This window comes from Melopsittacus undulatus, chromosome Z, assembly GCF_012275295.1.
Source record: "Melopsittacus undulatus isolate bMelUnd1 chromosome Z, bMelUnd1.mat.Z, whole genome shotgun sequence".
Taxonomy (NCBI): Eukaryota; Metazoa; Chordata; class Aves; order Psittaciformes; family Psittaculidae; genus Melopsittacus; species Melopsittacus undulatus.
In genome coordinates, this window is record NC_047557.1 from 39,386,131 (window position 1) to 39,403,732 (window position 17,602).

Below are 17,602 nucleotides of genomic sequence, written 5' to 3' on the forward strand. Positions count from 1 at the left end.
AGATCACTGAAGCCAGGGAGTCAGAAGAATGATTTGCAGTTGAGACTCATGAAATACGACAGCCTCTTTTGTCTTTTTTCACCAGAAAGCCACTGTTACTCCATAGCACTGAGCATTTGGATGATATGTTTACAGCAAAATATTTAGTAGATACTAGTTTGAAATGTCCAGAGACTGTTTTGAGAAGCTAGTGTTCCAGAATTGTTCAGTTTACCTGCAACTCTGTATAGATTAGGACTGTTAGGAAAGACTGTGGTGATAAGAAAGCTACAGATCGCTACATGCATTTGGCTTTTAAGATGCTGCATTTCCAGGTTTAGTCACAGTTTAATCTACCAGGAATTTCAGTCATTCCTGTGTGTTTCTCCTTGAAAGAAACGTTTGGCAGGTATACAAGAAAAGAAAATTGCTCACAGCCCACAGGCAGTTCTATTGTAATAGGCTCTGGTAATCCTGTGGTCTAGGAGGCAGGTAGCAGACTTCTGTGAATAAATAAATAGTGTATTGAATAACCTGCTTAATATTTAACAATGGAGAGTATTTGCTGTTGTGTTCCTTATGCACCCCAGTTTAGTGACACATGCTTTCCCTTTAGAAATGGTCTGGACATCTACTTTGTGGGAAGGTGTTGCGTCTATTTGATAAAAGCTGAAAAATTATCTCAGTGTCCTTTGAATAAATACAGAAGATTTTTTTTTTCATGTTTATTAAACATATGAGATATGAATAATGGGCATATATTTCCAAAATCTGTTTATCAGAATTTTTTTTAAACCAAAGCAGACCATCACTTATATATAGTCTTGTGAGGATGTCTTTTTCAAATATAGTAGTAGTTAGAATTGCACAACTGCAAGAAATGTGGCATTATGGGGGAAAAGTTTTTTGTAGTAGGTATCTCAAAATGCAATTAAATATAATAGTGTATAAACTGTACAGAAAGTAAAAAAAAAAAGCATCTTAAAAATGTCATACTGCTTTGAGAATAGTGGCTTGCTTAGTTGTGGAAGCACAGAGACCTGCTGAGAAAAGCACTGAAAGACAAAAAAGCTCAGGTAGTTAAAGAGTATATCTGTCCTCTCATGTCCAGAGAAGAGAAGAAGGCTGCCTCCTTTACTTCTACCATAATCAGGAGAAAACAGTGGTTTGAAGGGAGAAGTTCTCCATTTCAGAACTAAATTCCATGACCTTTTTCTGGAGTCTGTTCAGATATACGGGGGTTATAGATCTGAAATTCAAGTTTTGTTGAGCTGCAGGGCATAGTTTGTTGCTGTGTGCCAAGACTTTGGTTCTGCAAAGCCCTCTCTTTGATGTTCATAATCTCTGTTCCTCAACAGACACTTGAGGTGGTACCATGTTAGAATAAACCCTTATATAAAGTAAAACCATGTACATGGGTGATTTGAATTTGTGAAGCAAAAATTCAGATCTGAAGACAAGCCTTTCAGGTAGAACAGAACTGAGTTGCATTGTTTTGCTTCTCTCTTGGTTTTGATTACATATATTTTATTTTAACCTTCGAGTTCTCAGTTACAGGATTTTCTCAATTCTGGTAACTCCAGAAGTGAGGTATTTTCATGGAGATGAATTTGCTTCACTTCTTCCACAGCAGGAATAATGTATTATTAACAAGTCAATAGACAAGTCTGTTTTAAATAATTAAGCGGGTTTCAGTAATAGATGAACTAAGCCAGGGGGAGGAAAGAGAGAGAAAGAAAAGAAACGAAACAGATATGAGTTTGTATTGGTAGGATATTTTCTTTTTCTGAGCAGACCTTTTTAAATTGTTGGCTGAGCACACGGAATACAGGTCATCTTTCTGTCATCTACATGAGACCATAGTCTTAAAGAAAAAAAAAAGCACATCCAAAAAAAAAATCATTTTAATATCCAGGGACGAAAGCTTTTTGCTAATTCATTGATCACACAGAAGAAAAATCTATCAATTAGTCTCTGTGAAGAAAAACACTCTCCAGGTGAGCTACGGGCTTTTAGAGTGAGCACTGGATACCTAGCCTCATTATTTTTTGGTTTTGTTGTTGTTTGTTTTATTACGGTTTTTAATTATTGAAAGATTAAAGCATTTTCAAGTGATACTTCTATGCTGTTGAAAACTAGAACAGCACTTGATACAGTTAAAGTCTCTTGAAAACCCTTGAGAGATCCACACTAATTTTTTCAGACTGATACATGAAGCTCCATTCAAACTACAAGTTCAAGTGAAAGTGCAGTTAAGGAAGTCTGTACTTGAGAAAGAAGCAGCCAGCAGCGAACCAGCTTCCAGGAGCCCCGCTATGCTGGCAGCCTTCCATCCAGCCTGCATGCTGCTGAACGTACCCTCCCCACACTAGATGTGTGTGTGATCCGACGGGCAGTCAGACTCCATACAGCATAAGATTTTATTCAGACAAGTTACCAACTTACAGTGTGTGGTTGTGGTACTAAATGGTTCCTGCTATTGACTCAGGTGGCCAAGAAATGGGCAAAATAAAGCACCATATTGCCTAACAGGCTCAGTTACATTTGTTGCTTGCTCATTCAGACTTTTCTGTGTCAGATCTAAACCTCCATGTATTAGAATCATAGAATCATAGAACAGGGCTGGAAAGGCCCTTAAGATCATCTAGTTCCAACCCCCACTTCTTAGGTATATTAGGTATATTCTTAGGTATATTTTTATTTTGTATTTGGGACTTAGTAATACAACACTAACAGATGGGGGTCTTTCTTCAAAGACTTTGACAGAGATACACAGTCATTGCTTAGGTAAAAATCTCCATTTTTGTAACTTCAGTTAATTTTACTGAAGAATTTCAAGTCAGTGGTGGTGTGCAGACACTCATGGCAGTGTGTTTGTTTTTAAAGAGTAGTTTATTCAGAGCTATTATTATTCAGTTTATTGTTTCACATGGTAGAGTCAGGTCTCTCAAGTGCGATTGTCAGTCATTGTCCAGATGGTGGCACTTGGCAGGAGGCTCCATCATGGCAGGGCATCATTAGCTGGATCAGGGGAGATTATCCAAACTGAGACTCCCCAGACTGCTTTTGTTCTCAGGTCTTATGTGCAGCTGGTCTGTGATCCTACATTGCCACTCTAGCACAGGTGATCCATTACTATAGTTTACCTTATACTACATACGAAACACCTCCTGTGTTAACTGTGTACATATGACTGTCTGTCATACACGACTTTATCTGCATGTGCAGGAATAGTTTCTGTTTACTACCAGGAAGTTTCTTATCCATATGCAGTTTAGTTCTTTTTGCAGCAAAAAAAAACTGTGTGGGAGAGCTGTTGGATCAGCCAGGTGACCTGTCTGGATCATAGGAGGGTAGTAGTTAACACCCTCAAGTGATGAATTGTGTCTCTTACTTATCCCAGGAAGAACCTGTTTGGGGAATCCCTGCAGCTGCCTGAAATTCCTGGATGGAGAGGTCATATAGCAATTAGTCAAATGTGCTGCTCGGAAGTGAGCAGTTCAGTTGATTACCTTGTCTCAGATCAACTCCTTGTATCACCTGTGCCCAAAGTGGCGGGGACAAGTCCTGGACCACCCATCAATTTGCTGACTGGTGGATAAGTACACTGAAGTATGTGCAGAAGAGGTTACATCTCAGATACAGTTACACCACAAGTACAGTCAAAGCTGAGTTACATCTTTATGTCACAGTTATAAATTGATATATTGTGCCACGGTATGTATGAATGTGTACAGTACTGAATTGGCTTTACTTTTTCAAACTCTCAATTTTTAACAATGTAGTTAAAGCAAATTTAAACGAAGACAATTGATAGTGATGTTTAGCTATATTGTAAGGAACTTTAGCATTCAGTTCCATTCTTTATGGGTACTTTTTGTTGTCTAAAAGATATGAACATGTTGATGGTCCTGGTTTACATTTTAGTGAACAGAATTTGAACTGTTCAAATCACAGTAGACACTCTGCCACAGCATAGCTGTGATAAAAACAAAGACATTTACTGCCATAGTTGTGCTGTACTGGGTAGTGCTTGTGAAATTATACTTGCATGTGAGACCTGAATGTTTTCATATTGCTTTGACATTTGCCTAATGTGTATGGGTACCTTTTTATCACTAAAATAAAATTTTAAAGTCTTGCCTTATCCACTTGCCTCCTCTGAACTAATGTACAGGAAGACAATATTTGCCATTCCTCTGCCAAGAAGCCTTATGTAGACATTAGTGTCACATAAATAATGGCCTTTTGTTTAAGTGAATCTTGCATTACTCAAGTATTTATTGATCTTGTGCCCTCTGTCCCAGCCTTGTATGTGATGACGTGGCCCACTAGGTTATACTCTTCTAAGATATGCTGCTGATAAGAGCAGGTAAAACAACACTGCTTTTATAGAGCAAGAGCTTCATGAGCTATTCAGTAGCCAGCTGGATCTGTATAGGTTAAGGGCTGCACAGTCCTCTTCTGTTACAAGTTCTGTTACTAAATTCCTCTGCACAATAGCAAGGAAGGTTTCTCAGGTGGAGTGAGTTGCATGTTAGTTAGAGTCAAACAACACCAAAATTGAGATGGAGAATTTTTGGATGTACCAGGTTGAGTATCGTAAAAAAAATGTAAGTACGTATTTCAAGAGGACAAATGGGGTGAATAGTGTTTTGTTTTGTTTTGTTTTGTTTTGTTTTTGTTACTGCATCTAAGGAAACACTTTGTAACTCCATTGATGAACCTCTTTGTGTAATAACAGCATGCTTTCCATGAACTTACTGTATGTGTTCTGACGGCATTTTTCTTAGGCTTCTAGAACTTGTTTTATTAGCAGACAATGATAGAGTTACTAAGAATTTAGGAGTTGTGCAAGTTCTCTATCCACTATGATGTATCAAAATATTTCTTGTTGTTGCTGTGTCTTCATTCTTTCCTTGTGCATGTATATGATACCTCTAAAATGCATTTTGATGCAGAGGAGAACTGAGTTCTTATTCTTTGAAGACTGAACTTTTTTGTACAGATGTCTTTGGGGACAGCTCTCATATGATGTCATGTAGCAAACTTTATAGGATGTTTGATATTTGGGTTTGTAGGGGTTTTGGTTTGTTTTTTTGTTTTCTGGTTTTTCCCCAGAAAACATTTGACCAGACATTAATTACTTCATTCTGATACTCTGTCGATGAAAATAGCTGAGTAAAGGTATTGTAGTGCTACTGGAGTAACTGCTAATGCATTTTAAATGGTGCAGAATTTTTTAATGTCAGCAACTGACTGGTTTAAATAAATAATGTATTGTTACCACTTTAGTATGTGAATACAAGAGCTTTCAGGCATTTAAAATAACTTTTTGTTTGTGGAGACATTTGATGCTGAAAAAATAACATGTTTTACTTTGTTTCTTTGCTTACTATTTAAAACTCAATCCTGCAATATTACACTGTCATGATTAGGTTGAGAGTATTGCACATCTTTTGTATTTAATTTAAATACAGAAATACTGTGTAACTGTGGGGAATGTGAGCACTATGAGGATGATTCATCAAGTCAATAAGAGTTGCCATTTGTGCAGCTGAGACACTGTGTAACTCTGTAACCAGAGTTACAAAGCAATTCCTGGGATCCTGTATCTCTCACAGCCCCTGTGTGAATGCAGCAAGCAACCCTTTAGTCTGATGGCCCACATGTCTGTGTACTAGGGACCATTTCAAAGCTACATATGGTCAGAGATTGTTGTAAGCTGCATGTCCTTTTTACCCTGCAGTTGTAACTCAAAATACAGGGAGGTGCAAGGACTGCGCTTTTATCTGCATGATGAGGAATTGCTTCTTAACTCTTTGGAAGCCTTTATTAGTTAACTATAATTCTAATATTTAGTAATTATTGAAGGTAGACCTTTTAACAATGTGAGTGTAAAGAGAAATAGGAGGAGAATGGAATTGTATTTTCTTGGTTTGTTCCATATCTGTGAAGCTAAGCTTGAAATTCTTAGTTGGGTTTGTTGTTTTTTTTTTATTGTTCTTATTTTTGTTTTTCTTTTGTATACTATTTCATAGCACTCAGCATTTTAACTAGAGTGGAGGCATAGCAGAAGGGAATTCCTAGATTGCAGCTGCTGCCAGCTCTGAGCACTGGAAGCATAGCTCTTTTCTGGTGTGATTCTTGGCTTAGAGAAAAGCTGTATCATGTAAATGCTTGTGAAAACAGGTATCGTATTTGATGGTTTTGCCATCAGCTTTGGACTTCTGAACTGTCAAGCTAGGACCAAACTCCTTATGTCAAAGGAGAGTGCACAATGGCAGGACTGCTGGGGTAAACACCCAGCCTGCATAGCTAAAATACTAAACCTTCCTTTGAGGATTCACGTTTTGGCATGCACACGGACATGTTTTGCAGGTATGTCCTTAAGATTGGACTTTAAATATGCCTCCTGAGTTAAAGCTTTGTACTGTCTTCCGTTTTGATCACTTTCATTAATTTCATACTCTATGTTCCTGTGACATACTCCAGTAGCATTCCCCCTGGTATGGACTGAATAGACCTCGCTACAGCTTTTTAGTGTCACCAGCATTCATTAGGAAATGAGTATGATTAAAATAGCCATTCACAAGGCATTCTTTCCCTTTACCAAGATACTTGCTGAAGGATCATATAGATCTAGATATTCCATAATACTGTTTTTCTGTGCTGTTCTGTTTGTTTTCCTGTTATGTTATTCTTGACGCTTGTGAATGACTAGGAGAGAACTGGAAGGACAGTTTCTCCACTGAATTGTTTACAGTGAAGGAAGAAAAATGAGGAAAGCTGACCTAGAGAGCATGTATAGTACTGAGATCATGGTATGAACTGTGAAATATTTTCCAGATTTGTACTGTAAGGTGAGGAATCATAGTCCTTGATTATGCTTTGATTGAATAGTCCTTTAATATATTCTACTTAAACCCTTGAATACATTAGTAATACCTTGTACAATTTATAAAAGCTGTTTTCTGAAATGATGGAGTAATATTTGTGGACAATCACTCTAGCCTACCTCTGCTCAGATTAAATTAGTTTAGCATTTCAGATTAATTATATCTGAGAGCATGTGTGCTTATGGAGAAATTGCAGTCTTTTCTTCTCTTTCCTCAATTTGACAAATAAGTAGTCTTTAGCTGAATCCCCACGTTCTGATCATAGTCAACTCACTGATCAAAGTCAGCTTCCTTAATGACTTTTCTTTCCCAGCATGTCAGAGCTTAGGACATAGGTTTATATTGCCTGCAGCCTTCAGTAAGGTCCTCCACTCACCTTGCAAAAATACAATTTCATGGCACACTTTTTTGCCGAGTGCTGCTTGTACAGCGTTTTATTTCAAATGTTTAATTTCTTATATTACTGACAAATAAACACAGAGTTTTTTTAAAAGATTTAGCTGTTGAGAATAATTCCGCTGAGATATTGATATGTGATCATCATGAGAAGAAGCAAGAGTTACATTTTTAAAGTGTTTCTCTTGGTTTTTGGTTTGTTTGGTTTGATTTTTTCTGTTATTATTATTATTGCTTTTATTGTCATTGTTTTGGCTTTTCTATTTTTCCCCTTCATCATCTCTTATTTCCAATGCCAAGTCAGAAGAAAATATGAAAGAAGAATTTCTGCATTGGTTGTTCAGATTATTGTTGATTTTCTTGTCATGTTTAGTCTCCATCTCCAGATTCCTCTTCTCCTCGGGGTGCTGAATCGAGTACGCAACATCAGCAGGAGGCCTCCACTAATAAAGAGGTAAAGTGAAATCTTTCTAAAGTCATGTTCATGCTGCTTATGCTTTTTATCTTTCTTGCCCCCTTGTACCTGTGCAGTTCCTTCTCTTCTTCCGAAGTTGCAACAAACTCGAAAAGTTGATTTGTTGCTCCTTTTCCCTTAAGCTTGCCTGGCTGTCTGACTGAATTTCAACATACTTAAGACTGTTTATCATAGCATTTCTGAGTCTGTGTTCAGCAGCCACTAAATTTATTAATCAGGCTGGGAGGTATAGATTTATCAAACAATTAAATAATCTGTTTCAGAGACAAAAAAAAAAATCAGCCTTTTTTGTTTTTTCCCTGCAGAAGTCTTCCTTCCAAGAAAAAAAAAAGGTTTCTCAGCCAGATGAAAAAGCTTGCTTACATGAAATTAATTAGGTCGTAACGTACACTGCTTAATGTTTTGCCATTGTAGAAACTGACTTGTCAGTGATTCACAGTCAGAATTTATTTCCAGGCTCCTTAAAATAAAGCTAAATACTTTATTGCTTACCAACACAAAGTGAGATGTGTGAGTAGAATTCACAGTGTGAAAAGAAAATAGTTTGGCATTAAGTATTTGGATTAGTATAGAATGTCTGGCTCTGTAAACAGAAATATCTGCAAATGTTTGGTTTGTTTGCCTGTTCTTTAAACTTCAGAAAAATGTAGAAACTGTAGTCTAACAATATACCATATTGTTACTGATAGGAATGCATGAGTTATGTAGCACAGTGAAAAAAACCTGATCTACTGTAACTGGAAATACTAACTAAAATGGAAACACTAACTAGTAATCTATTATGTCTTTTTTTTTTTGCTATTGTCAAGGGATAATAAAGCTTGTAATATGCAGATATTTGTGTCAGTCTGTATTTGCATTTAGAAAATAATGAAAGGTTTCAAAAGACTTGAGAATCTCATACTAAAGCCCTTAAAAATAGATAGTGCTATTAAATTTTCTAGATAGTGCTATTAAATTTTCATCTGCTGTATTGTTAGCTTGTTAAAGCCTTTAGCATTCTTCTGTATAGATTTTTGTCACATTATATATATTGTAACTTTTAGCAGTTTTTAGGCATCAATAAACTTAGCCAAAGGAAGAAAATAAACAGACACTACTTATTTCAGTTTTTAGGTTGTGTTCACATGTAGTGTCAGAGGTGGTAAACCAGGTTTCACAGTAGAATCTGTCAGGCTGTTTATTTCCCTTATATGAGCAATAGTTCCTGCTTTAGTACTTCCAAGGCAAGAATAACAGTGATAAAGCAGCATCATAATTTTGGGGTATGACTTTTAGGTCTTAGTAAAACCTTTTTTTACATATATAAATTTTGTAATAGTAGGTGGCAATGAGGCTAGCAAGAGAAATGGAACATCAATTACTTTGGTATTTCATTATTCATGGATATGTAAAATTAAAAGGTGTAGGTTTCCTCCTATTGGCAACTTTACCTGTTACTTTACTATTCTTGTAGTCTTAGTAGAGTGTCTTTCATCCTGGGTAATGAACAAAAATTGCTTGATTTTTTGTGTAAGGTTTACAATAAAAGCATATGTGATGACAGTTTACATCTCTCTGCCCTGAAAAGAAGTTGTATCAGCTAGTAGATTGCTGAAGAGCTGTTATATCTGTAGTAACAGACTGTGTTTGCTCTGCTTAAAAAAAAAAAAAAAAAAAAAAAAGGAAGAAAATACTCTGGAAAGTGCATTTATATGCATGATCTGTATGGTGCATAGGGGATTTGCCTTTTAGGTCTGTCAGAGCCAAGTGATTGAATCTCCCTCTTACCACTGCACCACTAGCACTTACAGACAATTTTTAAAGTCTGTATGGGTACATGGTCCAGTAAAAACATTAATCTGAAGAGATGAAAGAGCCAGATATGAAAAGACATGTCAGTGCCCTGACAGAAGCTTGAGGGCTTCAGCACTGGGAAGTCACTGTTTATTGGCATCTTTATTTATGTTAGTGCAATCTCTGACGGAGAGCTTTCTTGGTTTCGCAGTACAGCTTAATCAATTTCATAAGGAACAGCAAGTACTTAGAGGCTGCACAGGCTCTGCTGTCCATCACACACCTTTTGCTTTCATTTCATGAATCTTATTTGATACAAGATGAGCATCACTGATTGAAAAATATTACTTGCTGTTCATCTTCTATTTCTTACAATGGAAGAGACCTCTTGGAGTTAATCAACAGACCTGCCACATAACTGTGACCTTCCTAGTTTACCTGGCTTTTTCCACCAGTACACAGAACCTAATAAGCTGCCTGACATCAAGCAAAATAATCTGGTGTATATTTCAATGCATATTGTCTGGAAATACACTAGAAGATGTCTAAGATATTATGCATTATTCTAGATTTTCTTTTAATAAAACTTCATTAAGCATTGGAAGAGTTACTGCTGATACAGTCAGTGACAGGTTCAATGGCAAGCTTTGTAGTACTATCCTCACTATCCAGACTTTCCGAAATTCTTACATGCAACACATATGATAGCAGCTGAAATTTCAATATCTCTATTACCATCTATATGTTGCCATATAGAATTTTCTTTGATAAATTTTCCTATGTGGTTTACATATTGATCATAACAAAATGGTGAAGCTTTCTGAAAGTTATCTTTCAGGTATTCAAAGTGTTAGCCACAGGATCTTTCACACAAAATAGCAGTTGCAAGTAAGGTCTTAGACCTTAAACTGTGTATTTACATATGAAAATCGGTATGTTTTTTATTTTTTTACCTTTTATGTAATTGAAGCTACCAGGTGTAGTTTTGTGCTTGATACTGTAAACACAGTTGGTGGTCAGGTGCTAGTGAATTCAATTATCCCACAGAATACAGGTTACTACCTAAACTGTTGAAATTTAGAAAGCTTTTTAGTGCAAGGGCTGCATTAATGCAAGGGCTACATCTAAGAACAGTCCTGATTAATAATAGGATTAAGGTAATGAGTAACAGAATTTTCTTAATGAACTGGTGACTGGGCTGATGGTTTCAGTTATGAAAACCATGTATTCAGCATAGCATAACTTTATATATTCTTATATGTATTTATTCCTAGTTGGAAGATCCAGTGTCTTTGAGATATACATTTTGGTGCAACTTATTGATAGTAAAAGTAGAACATCTATTGGTAGCAATTAGTATATTCCTGAACACCAACAAGTAACTGAAAATTGGGCTTAGTATGTTGCCTGATAAAGATGGAAACCAAATGCATTGTTTAACTCTAGTAGGTGCTTAGAGTTTCAAAATACTAAATAAAACAATAAATCTTAATAAGTGGTCATCTTCCTTTGCTCATAACTATGACTGATTAACTTTTTAATTTTTTGGCATATTTGTGCATGCTCTGTTCTGTTTGAAATCCTTTTTGTCTTAATTACAGTCCAGAAAAAGTTTGGCTTCATTTCCAACCTATGTTGAAGGTAAGATAGTTCTACAATTTCTAAATCTAAATGTTTTTTAATATAAAAAAAAAGCCTCCAGTATTTGTAATGTATACAATTTTATTTGCTGAAAAACAAAAGCTGTTAAGGTTGGGTATATTGATTTAGATTAAATTGTGTCCAGTCTGGAACCTGAGCTAAATCCTACTATTCTCTTTCAGAAGTTCAGACTTTTTAGTGTTTAATTCATAGTTTTTGTGTAATTTCTGCTGTTTTTTTTTTTTTAATCAGTATCACTTATAACAGCACAGACTTTTTTATTGTATTCACACAATACATATGAATGTGTGTGGACAAGGAAAATAGACTAGGCAAGAAGTCTGTAGTGCTCTTTCCAGCACTGGTTGATTAATCCAGAATTGATTAACTGGATTAATTGGCAAGCCTGCAGGTGCTGCTTTACAGCTACTTCTCTTCCAGTTAAATAGTGCTTATTGTCTTAGGGTTAAGGTTGCATTTATACAAGTGCTTAATTTATTCAAAACAGTGTGAAAGAGCAAGGTGCCTACAGCATGAGCTGTTGTTAACTTTTTTATGAGTGTCATGGTATGAGCCCAGCTGGTAGCTCAGAACCACACAGCCGCTCACTCACTCCCCTTCACTTCCTCCCCCACTCCCAGAGGGATGGGGAGGAGAATCGAAAGAATGTAACTCCCACGGGTTAAGATAAGAACAGTCCAGTAACTAAGATATAACACAAACCACTACTGCTACCACCAATAATAATAATAAGGGAAATAACAAGGGAAGAGAATGCAACCACTCATCACCTGCCAACTGATACCCAGCCTGACCCAAGCAGTGATCTAGCCCTTCCAGGTAACTGCCCCAGTTTATATACTGGGCATGGCGTGCTGTGCTATGGAATACCTCTATAGTTAGTTTGGGTCAGGTGTCCTGTCTCTGCTTCCTCCCCGCTTCCCCTCCTCCCTGGCAGAGCATGAGACTCAGAAAGTCCTTGGTCAGAGTAAACATTACTGAGCAACAACTAAAAATGTCGGTGTTACCAGCGTTGTTCCCAGGCTGAAAGTCAAAACCACAACACTGCACCAGCTACTAAGAAGGAGAAAAATGACTGCTACTACTAAACCCAGGACAATGAGTCTGCATTTTGAGTATGCAGGAAGACTGCATGCTGTAAAACCCAGTGATTTTATTATGAGAGCATGACAGAAGTAGAAAATTTGAAGTTTCATTTGCCTTTTTTTTTATCCCTGGCAGTGGTAGTTCCAGTCAAGCATTTCATCCTATGCTTCATGAAATGCCAGAAATACAGTTGATACTACGTATCATTTTGGCTGTCTTGGAAGTCCTTGAATTGCTTTATAGTGTGCTGTATCTAAGTGATTATGTGATAATTCTCTTTAGACTACATATTAATCACCTGTTTAGACATCAGCGTATAAACTGCATACTTTAGAGTCTTTGGCCAGAATGTCAGCTAATGTAGATTTTGTATATTATCTTGAAATTAGCTGAGATTTGGAATTCTGGAGCAATGAAGGATTTTTCTTAGAGCTGAAATTCATCTGCTAGTGGTAGCCCTGTTTGTCAAGGGCTATCTTAAATAATCTTCCCCTCCTTAGAAAGAAAAATAACATTGTAAACCAAATTTTTCTTAAATGTTGATCCAGTGCAAAATTCCTTACAAAAGAAATATTTCCATTTTTATGCACTAGCAGTACAAGAAAAACTTCTAGCACCTACCTATACTTTCATTCAGATAATAATTTCATTGTCAGAGGTAATAAATGGAGAGGTCTTTCAAAAAGCAATGCTGTCTGTGTGTTCACCTCTGATGAAAATATGGCACATACCTTTTTTTGGTTTTCATATGCTTCCTTCTGGGATCTTTATCTATGCCTTTATCCATATTAATGGGTTTTGTGTTTTGGTCAGAATTATACTGTAAAGGGGTTTATACCCTTTATAGTGAAAGGGTGGAAGTGGTGAAAAGGCCTTGACATATAGAGTAACAAATAACAACGCTTAAAATGCTGTATGGTTTCAGGACTGGAGGAGTGTACGTATATGTAGTTCTTCCAGATGCATGAATTTCTCTAAGGAAAAAAAAACCCAAACATTTCTTTGTGTCCTGTACTTGGAAGACTTGTTAATTTTGACAGTTTTCCAGATGCATAGTATCTGAACAAATTCTGCACACTGGGGATGAGCATCTTAAAATTACTAGTCATAAACTTCATGATTTAAAGAAACCATAAAGGAGACAAACCTGCTCGTAAGATTTATACATCTCCTTCTGGACGTATATTTATTAGTGTGATATTTATCTCGAGTTCTTTCTTTTGTTGTTTTAATCTTAATAATAACTTGCATTTCTTTGGGGCCCCTGCTTATTTTGAGGGGTCATTAACCTCTTCTGTTATAATTAGAACAAAATTGGCATTCTGAGTAATATTAAACTTTAAGCCCTACCTTCTTATATCTGAAGATGACCCTTGAACAAATAAAAACTCTGTTCTGGTATTGTAGGGTTTTTTGCTTTCTTCTTAGAGTAATAAAAGGCAGATCTTAAAGAGTTTGGGGTTTTGATGCTAAAATGTGGGTATTTTTACCATTAGCAGTCTTCTAAGATTATTTGCATTTTCACTTGTTATGAACATTAACTGTTTTTTCCTTACTTTTGAGAAAACTAGAAGCTTCTTAAGTTAACTAACCTCCCTATTGGATCATGACAATTTTAACATGTAGTAAGGAGTCAAAATAAAACATTTTTACATATACAATTTTTAGATATAATTGCCAAACTCCAGAATGCTTACAGATCATAAATTCTGCTCTGTAAGGATTTGCATTGTTAGGCACTGAACACTTCATCGCCCTCCAACTTTCCACAAAAGTTGATGGGAGTCAGATAAGTAAGAAACTGTGGAACTAGAAGAGTTGTTTTGTCATCGTGCTCTCTGTTTACCAACATTATAATTTAACTCTGTAGTTTACCTCAATATCCTTGTTGAGAATGAGTGATTCTTAAAGGTCTATGGCATAAAAGTACTTTGTTTAATTGAGCAATCAGTCTTCTTGGTAAGGAGAGACGTGTTGTACCTGTAAAGCATCCCTGGGAGTTTGCTCTGCCTGTTGTACTAACTGTAGCTGATATACAAGTGAGCCAGTGGCTGGTGGCTATTGTAAAATTGCACCCTTCCTTTTTCTGTTTATGACTGTCGATCTTAGAATTGCAAGCCTGGTTTTGGTGAATGAGGGATGAACTGAGTAACTGTGCATGTCCCTTTGTGACAGTGAAAGCTCACAGAGATTTTGCTCCAGGGTGATCCTTGCTCACAAAAGAATGAGCTATTCTGAGAAACAGGCTGCATTAGTAATTACAGCTTTTGCTGGAGACATGATGTTCGCATGGTCAGATTTTAGTAGCAGGGGGACTACAGGGATAGCTTCTATTGGAAGCACCTAGAAGCTTCCGCCATATCCAGTAGAGCCAGTGTCAGCCAGCTCCAAGATGCACCCATTGCTCGCCAAGGTTGAGCCCACTAGTGATGGTGGAAGCACCTCTTGGATAACATATTTAAGAAGGGGGGGTGGGAACTGTACAACTGTAATTGCAGTCAGAGGGAGGAGTGAGACACTAGGGTCAGTACAGGAGGGGAGATGGGGCACTGAAGCAGAGACTCCCCTAGACCCCACAGTGCAGACCATGGTGAGGCTGTGCCCCTGCAGCCCATGAAGGTCTGTAGTGGAGCAGATTTCACCTGCAGCCCATAGAGGACCCTACACTGGACCAGGTGATGCCTGAAGTAGGCTGTGACCACATGGAGAGCTGGAGCGGGCTCCTGGCAGGACCTGCAGATGCATGGAGAGAGGACCCCAAGGAGCAGGTTTGAAGGCAGGACTTGTAACCTCACGGGGTACCCATGCTGGAGCTAGTCTATTCCTAATTGTCTGCTGCACCCTATGGAAGGGATCCATGCTGGAGCAGTTTGTGAAGAACTGCATACAATGGGAAAGACTCCTGTTGACGAAGTTGGTGGAGGACTGTCTCCTGTGACTGAGACGCCATGCCGGAGCAGGCGGAGAGTGTAAGGGATCCTCCTCTGAGGAGAAAAGAGCAGCAGAGACAACATGTGATGAAGTGGTGAACTGGTGACTTCAACCCCCATTCCCTGCCCCCCTGCACCACTGGGGGGAGGAGGTAGAAACCTGGGGAGTGAGGTTGAGCCCAGGAAGAAGGGATAGGTCAGGGAACAGTGTTCTTATGATTTCGTTTTATTTCATGTTAGCCTATTCTGATTTGACTGGTAATAATTTCCCCAAGTCAAGTGTGTTTTCCCTGTGACAGTAAATGCTGAATGATCACTCCCTGTCATCTCAATCCACGCCTTTCATTACATTGTTCTTCCCTGTCTAGTGGAAGAGGGGGAGTGATAGAGCGGCTTTGGTGGGCACTTGGCATCCAGCAAAGGTCAACCCACCACAGATGCTGTGAGCATTTGGTTGGTATTTTGTACCTTTGAAGGTACCGGTTGCTATGTCATCATGCTAAACTGAAGTATTTTAGAGGAGGATTTGCAGCCATCAGGTACAAGCTCATGCTGCCGCAGTGCTACTGGTTTGCTGTGGTTCAGCGTGATTTTCTTCAGTGACTGCTTTCCTGTGTTACAGTTCCTGGACCTTGTGATCCTGAAGACTTAATTGATGGCATCATTTTTGCTGCCAATTACCTTGGCTCAACTCAACTGCTTTCTGATAAAACTCCCTCCAAGAATGTGAGAATGATGCAAGCTCAGGAAGCTGTCAGCAGGATCAAGGTGAGGAATAATTCCTGCTGCTTCTCATACTGGTGCTTTAAGGTTGTGAGTATAAACTTATTATGTATGCAGTAGTTTCTTCATGTGAGGTTATCTGGAGTTTCAGAAAGGTTAAGTGCCTCATCTTTCTTTCTGCAAAAATAAATCACATATTTAATGCTGCTTTTGGAACATGATTGATAAGGAAAAGTTACCAAATAGTTTTAATTCCCTACAGTAATACTTCTGCTGTGTGTGCTATGTGCTAAGCCAGAATCTGAAGTGAGTGGTGGTCTAAGTTATATATTACTTGGAAGTTGAGCGAAAACAGGCTTAGGGTATAACTAATAAATACTGCAACTGCTTCTGGCTTGGCACTTGATGGAATTGGTAGTGTGTTAATTTCTGCAGTTATTTTTGACCCTGCTATGGATGCTAGTTTCTCTACCACATAATCACTGTGAGCTGATTTAGAAAGAAAAAGAAATCCTGTGACAGTGCAGGGAAGTATGGAAAAAAAATAATTTGGCATGTGGTATATTAGTTTTGTCCATTGAAATTAAAGTGTATGGATTGAGTATTACATGGTTGTAGAAGACACTGCAATATTGCCACTACCCATACATGACTGGATGGTAGGCACACAGCTTAATCTTCTGCTAATGCAGTTAACCAACACAATCTCAGCTGAAAATTCTCCTTAGTTTAATATCTGTGTGTTCTTCTTTTGTACAGTTTATACTGGATTCCAACTCAGACTCTGTGTGCAATTGTATAGGAGAGGAAGAGAAACAGCATGTTACAAGCATGGCTGTTGGCACTGTCTATTTGATCCTTCTTACTATTACTTCAGATGTTTTCCATGCCAGGTGTACAGTTTGGTCTGTGTCTGAAACTTTGACAGGGAAGCTCCACCTAGAACCGTTGAGACACTTCCAGAAACTGTAATTTTGTTGATGTTCAAATACGTAAGTTCGTGTAACCTTGTCTCTGAAAATCGCTGACATCTAGCATTTTCAAGGAGGCAGGGATATAGCCTTTCTGTTACAGATAAGGCACTTCCTGCTCTCTGTAGAAGTTTCCACAAACTTAAGCGATAATGGCCTTTTGAAAAAAGAACAATTTATCCGTGTTCATTGGAGACTCTGAATTCAGTGACATGTTTTAAAGGATTTTTCACTCACCTCTCTCAACTCTGGCAGGTCTTGGTGGGTTCTTCACAAAACTACAGTGGAGACTTCCCCTTACACACTGTGCTTCTTTACTGCTCTGGGTGCAAGTAAGGCTGTGCCTCTCTAATTGTCCCCTTGGCTGCACGGTATAAAAAAATGTCTGATTTGAATGCACAGGAAACTAAAGGTAAGGTAGAGAAAGGAGTGAAGTAAGGGCTTCAGTGAGGCAGGGTCTAAGAGGCTGAAAGAAAAGATTACCATCAGTTCTCATGGTAAACTGGTATCAGGAGTTGGACCTGGGGCTGGACAGGAAGTTTGCACTTAGGAGGTAAAGCTTGTCTAGATGTACTACAAGTACTCTAAAGGATGTACTAGAGAAAAATGGAACAGAATTTATTCAAAGCAGGCCCAGGAGGTAGAAAAGTGTAGAATCTTTCCCTGCTGTTAACTGTATTTCTTGGAAAATCATTAACAAAATAA

General features: G+C 37.9%; 1 protein-coding gene across 1 annotated transcript in view; it reads left to right on the plus strand.

Annotated features, from left to right (window-relative positions):
- The window catches only part of APBA1 (amyloid beta precursor protein binding family A member 1), a 91,121-nt gene that overhangs the window by 56,692 nt on the left and 16,827 nt on the right, over positions 1-17,602 (plus strand). Inside the window, exons 3-5 of the mRNA XM_034072916.1 lie at positions 7,648-7,728; positions 11,127-11,166; positions 15,826-15,971. Coding sequence (XP_033928807.1) covers positions 7,648-7,728; positions 11,127-11,166; positions 15,826-15,971 — 267 coding nt within the window. The remainder of the gene's footprint in view (positions 1-7,647; positions 7,729-11,126; positions 11,167-15,825; positions 15,972-17,602) is intronic.